This window comes from Ammodytes marinus (genome assembly GCF_949987685.1).
Source record: "Ammodytes marinus genome assembly, chromosome: 20".
Classification (NCBI taxonomy): domain Eukaryota; kingdom Metazoa; phylum Chordata; class Actinopteri; order Uranoscopiformes; family Ammodytidae; genus Ammodytes; species Ammodytes marinus.
This window is the reverse complement of record NC_137224.1, coordinates 1,702,826-1,707,825: the sequence shown is the minus strand read 5'-3', so window position 1 is coordinate 1,707,825 and position 5,000 is coordinate 1,702,826. Positions and strand designations below refer to the sequence as shown.

At 46.0% G+C, this 5,000-nt stretch overlaps 1 protein-coding gene across 1 annotated transcript in view; it reads right to left on the bottom strand.

The window, feature by feature from the left end:
• LOC307267303 (corticotropin-releasing factor receptor 1-like) overlaps nt 1–5,000 on the bottom strand; it is a gene marked incomplete at both ends in the record, with an annotated part of 111,361 nt that overhangs the window by 29,279 nt on the left and 77,082 nt on the right. The window contains one exon of the mRNA XM_080049589.1: nt 1,682–1,802. Coding sequence (XP_079905715.1) covers nt 1,682–1,802 — 121 coding nt within the window. The remainder of the gene's footprint in view (nt 1–1,681; nt 1,803–5,000) is intronic.

The following is a 5,000-nucleotide window of genomic DNA, read 5'->3' as shown; positions in this document are numbered from 1 at the left end:
ATTGTCCTTGAACACATCACCATAGATGAATTCTTGAGAGCTCTTTGGATAAGAGATAAAACAGCTCAAATGTTCTGCTAACAAATAGAATCAAGGTGATATTGTGCAAGAGTTTGAAAAGGGTCTTTTAGAAAGCGAATATATATTGGGTTTGATCACAAATACAGCGGCAAAATGCAGGTTGTTATGAAATCTCTAAAGGACCAAGGATCAGGCAGGTGTTATACAATTCTAGCATTTTTTTTTAAATATTTTTCTTATTATTTATTTCAGAGGCTCTCAGCTCCAAGGACATAAATCTTAGAAAACGTTTCACAAAAATATATTTTCCTCTTAAAATCACTGTAGATTCCTTGGTCTCTGTGTGCGGGTGAGATAACACAACAGCTACTATACACTTTCAAAAGGCAAACAGTACATGTAAAAGAGATAATGTCATGGTCGGCAGTAAAGAAAATCCATCACGAAAAAATTGCTGGGTCAAGAAACAGCCTTATGGGGGCGCCCTTAGCTCAGTTGGTAGGGCGTCCCCCCCCCCACTCCCATGGGCCTCGGCCAGCAGCGGACCCGGGTTCGATTCCAGCCCGCGGTCGTTCTCTGCATGTCACTCCCCTCTCTGCCCCATTTCAACTCTGTCTCTACACTATCAATAAAAGCATAAAAATGCCAACAAAAAAAAAATAAATAAAAAAAAATAAACACCCTTATACTTCAGACTAAAGGACTGGTTACATGATATGCGTGACAGTTTTGTAATGGTGAAATTGAAATGTGCAGCAGGGGAGCTTGTGGTGTATTAGTGGTTAGACCTAAAACTATTGGATCTGCCCAGTGCCACTCTGGATCTGCCAACCAATCGCATAACGTTTGATCCTGACGTTATGTCATGCGCCGGCTTCTGAGCCACTCCCTCTGTTCGCTTCCGAATATACCGCACACCCAGACTGACTACTGAAGGGAAATTAAAATTGAGCGGAAGAATGTAGGCGGGCGGTGCCAGGCTAGGTCTCGTTTAGGTCTGACCGTTTCAGAAATATTAAAAAGTTCCTTATAGCACCTTTAAAATACACATAGATGAATGGGATACATACCACATTGCTCTCCTAAGGTCTTAAAATCACAGGTACACACGCGCACACACACACACACACACACACACACACACACACACACACACACACACACCCCCCCCACACACACACACATACACACACACCCCCACACACTCTTACCACATTGCCCTCCTAAGGTCTTAAAATCACAGGTACACACACACACACACACACACACACATACACACACACACACACACACACACACACACATACACACACACACACACACACACACACACACACACACACACACACACACACACACTCTTACCACATTGCTCTCCTAAGGTCTTAAAATCACAGGTACACACACACACGCCCACCCCCCCCCCTCCACACACACCCCCCCGCCCCCCCCCCCCACACACACACACACACAACCCCCACCCCCCACACACACACACACACACCCCGCCCCCCCCCCCACACACACACCCCCGCACTCCCCACACACAACCCCCACCCCCCCACACACAACCCCCCCCCCACACACACACACCCCCCACACACACACACCCCCCTCCCCGCCCCCCCGCCCCCCCACATACACACACACACTCTCTCACCACGTTGCTCTCGTGGACCTGGGGGCTCATGGTGAGCTGGACGATGAACCAGGTTGCGTTCCTCAGGATGAAGGCCGTGATCAGGTTCCAGTGGATGATGTTCCTCAGGCAGCGAATGCTCCTGTGAGACCAACACAGGACAACACGAGACACACATCTTTAATCTCTAAATATCTAGAAAGAATAGTGTGCCTAGGGGAGCGCCCTTAGCTCAGTTGGTAGGGCGTCGGCGTCCCCCCATGGGCCTCGGCCAGCAGCGGACCCGGGTTCGATTCCAGCCCGCGGTCGTTCTCTGCATGTCACTCCCCTCTCTCAAGCTTTATTAGACAGTACAGAGTTGAAATGGGGAGACAGAGACAGAGAGAGAGAGAAAGAGAGGGGGGGTGACCTGCAGTCCACGGGTCGGATTTGAAACCGCGACCACTGCAACGAAGGCCGGAGCCGATATGGTACACACTCTATCCACTACGCCACCGGAGCGCCCCAAGAGATCTCCCTTTTAAAGTAATCTTAGGAAAGCATTAAACTAAGAGGGTAAACATGAATAAATAATGAAAAAATGCAGAAGCCTTTAAAGTAGCGATTCTCGATCACTCCCTAGCGCCCTCTTGCCCCTAATACAATATGGCGTGTGCGCATGTGTATGTGTGTGTGTGTGTGTGTGTGTGTGTCTGTGTGTGTGTGTGTGTGTGTGTGTGTCTGTGTGTCTGTGTGTGTGTGTGTGTGTGTGTGTGTGTGTGTGTGTGTGTGTGTGTGTGTGTTAATACAATATGGCGTCTCATTCCGTGCCTGGCCGTTTGCATTCGACTCTGTGTCACATTGGGAAAGCAGTTTCTTTTCAAAGCTGGAAATAAATTAACCTTGGGGTATAATTAAAAAATCAGCTCGACAAAGCCTCGGAGCTAAGGGTCGAAAAAAGAGACACACACACACACACACACACGCAAATATGCATATATACGCACACACACACACACACACACACGCAAATATGCATATATACGCACATACGCACACACACACACACACACGCAAATACGCATATATACGCACATACACACACACATACACACACACACGCAAATACGCATATATACGCACATACACACACACACACACGCAAATACGCATATATACGCACATACACACACACACACACACACACACACGCACGCACACACACAGAGAGTGACACACACACATATAGTGACAAACACACACACACAAACACAAACACAAACATCCATATATAGACGTAAACACGCATATACATACACACACACACACACACACACACACACACACACACACACACACACACACACACACATTTGTTAGTCACCAGCTGATGGCATTACTGTAGACAGGGCGGAGAGGATGCTTTCTCCTCCGCAAACCGGGCATGACATAATTTATGCATCGTTTTCTTAATTGGTGTCACTGACTGTGTGTGTGTGTGTGTGTGTGTGTGTGTGTCCGTCTCTGTATATGTCTGTGTGTGTGTGTGTGTGTGTGTGTGTGTGTGTGTGTGTGTGTGTGTGTGTGTGTGTGTGTGTGTGTCACCGCTCGCCCGCTTACTGCTGAATGCAACAGACCAATATGAATGTGAAAAGGTTTTATTCTTTTTCCAGGAACATATTTCTTTATTTCTTCTCATTATTCCAGAAGTCTCGTTAACACAACAACAGGCTTAAGGGCGAAACATACATAAAAACTACTGAGTTAGAGAGAGAGAGCTTCCCCCACAAACAAGCAGCTTATCTCCCCCAATCAAGCACACACACACACACGCATATATATACACACACACACACACTCGCAAACACGCGCAAACACACACACACACACACACTCGCAAACACTCGCAAACACGCGCAAGCACACACACACACACACGTGCAAACATGCATACTATACACACACACACACACACAAATGCACGCAAGCAGGCATATATACGCAAACACACATGCACGAAAGCAGGCATATACACACACACACACACACACACACACATACACTGGCGTCTTATCGTCGTAACCTCAAACAGCCCTTCAAAGGCCTGTCCCAGAAGTGAGAACCAGCCAAAAAGTCCTCACTGTTAAGGTCTAAAACTCTAATTGGTTCTCACAAAAATAATTGCACAAGTACACACACACAAGTACACACACACACACACACACACACACACACACACACACACACACACACACACACACACACACACACACACACACACACACACACAGCCAGGAGCACAGTAAAGTGAGTGGGTAACTTTTCATTACTGCGTGTGTGACCTCACTTCCTTTGGCATTTCGCTGTCATGATGTGTATTAATTAAGCAGAAAGACAAACCACTCCTGCAGACAAGTCTTTGTTGAATATGTGTGTGTGTGTGTGTGTGTGTGTGTGTGTGTGTGAGTGTGTGTGTGTGTGTGTGTGTGTGTGTGTGTGTGTGTGTGTGTGTGTGTGTGTGTGTGTGTGTGTGTGTGTGTGAGTGTGTGTGTGTGTGTGTGTGTGTGTGTGTGTGTGTGTGTGTGTGTGTGTGTGTGTGTGTGTGTGTGTGTGTGTGTGTGTGTGTGTGTGTGTGTGTGTGTGTGAATAAATAAATATCATTGTGTGTGCCTTGCGGTAATCAAACTGCTGTTCCCCCTCATGCAGCGGACTTAGATCTTTTTACATAAGTTAATGTAGAAGTTAGGGGGCGCCCTTAGCTCAGTTGGTAGGCCGTCCCCCCCCATAGGCCTCGGCCAGCAGCGTACCCGGGTTCGATTCCAGCCCGCGGTCGTTCTCTGCATGTCACTCCCCTCTCTGCCCCATTTCAACTCTGTCTCTACACTGTCAATAAAGCATAAAAAATGCCAAAAAAAAATATCTTTAAGTTAATGTAGAAGTTCTACACTGTTTAAAAAACAACAACCATCAAAATAAACTTAAAAGCAACAAAGTAGGGGAGAACGGGGGAATCTGAGGCATCGGGTAATGTGAGCCACCCCCTGTATCTAGGCAACGGTAAAAGTGGCTCAGATTACCCCGTTCTCCCCTACACTGTACATATTATAGAGAATTGTTCATTTCAGATCAATAATACATCCGCTTCAACACTCGGCTCTTTTAAATCAGGTCTGAAGACTTTACTGTTTCCGTTTTAACCTGTCATTTTACATTTTTATTTATTTTTATTCTTTTTAAATGTTTTAATTATGTTATGCTTTATTCATATTCATGTTTCTCATTCGCTTTTTCTTATTTTTATTTTTTTTATGTGTGCTCTATGCTTGATGTATTTTGTTTTTGCATCTGTAAAGCACTTTGA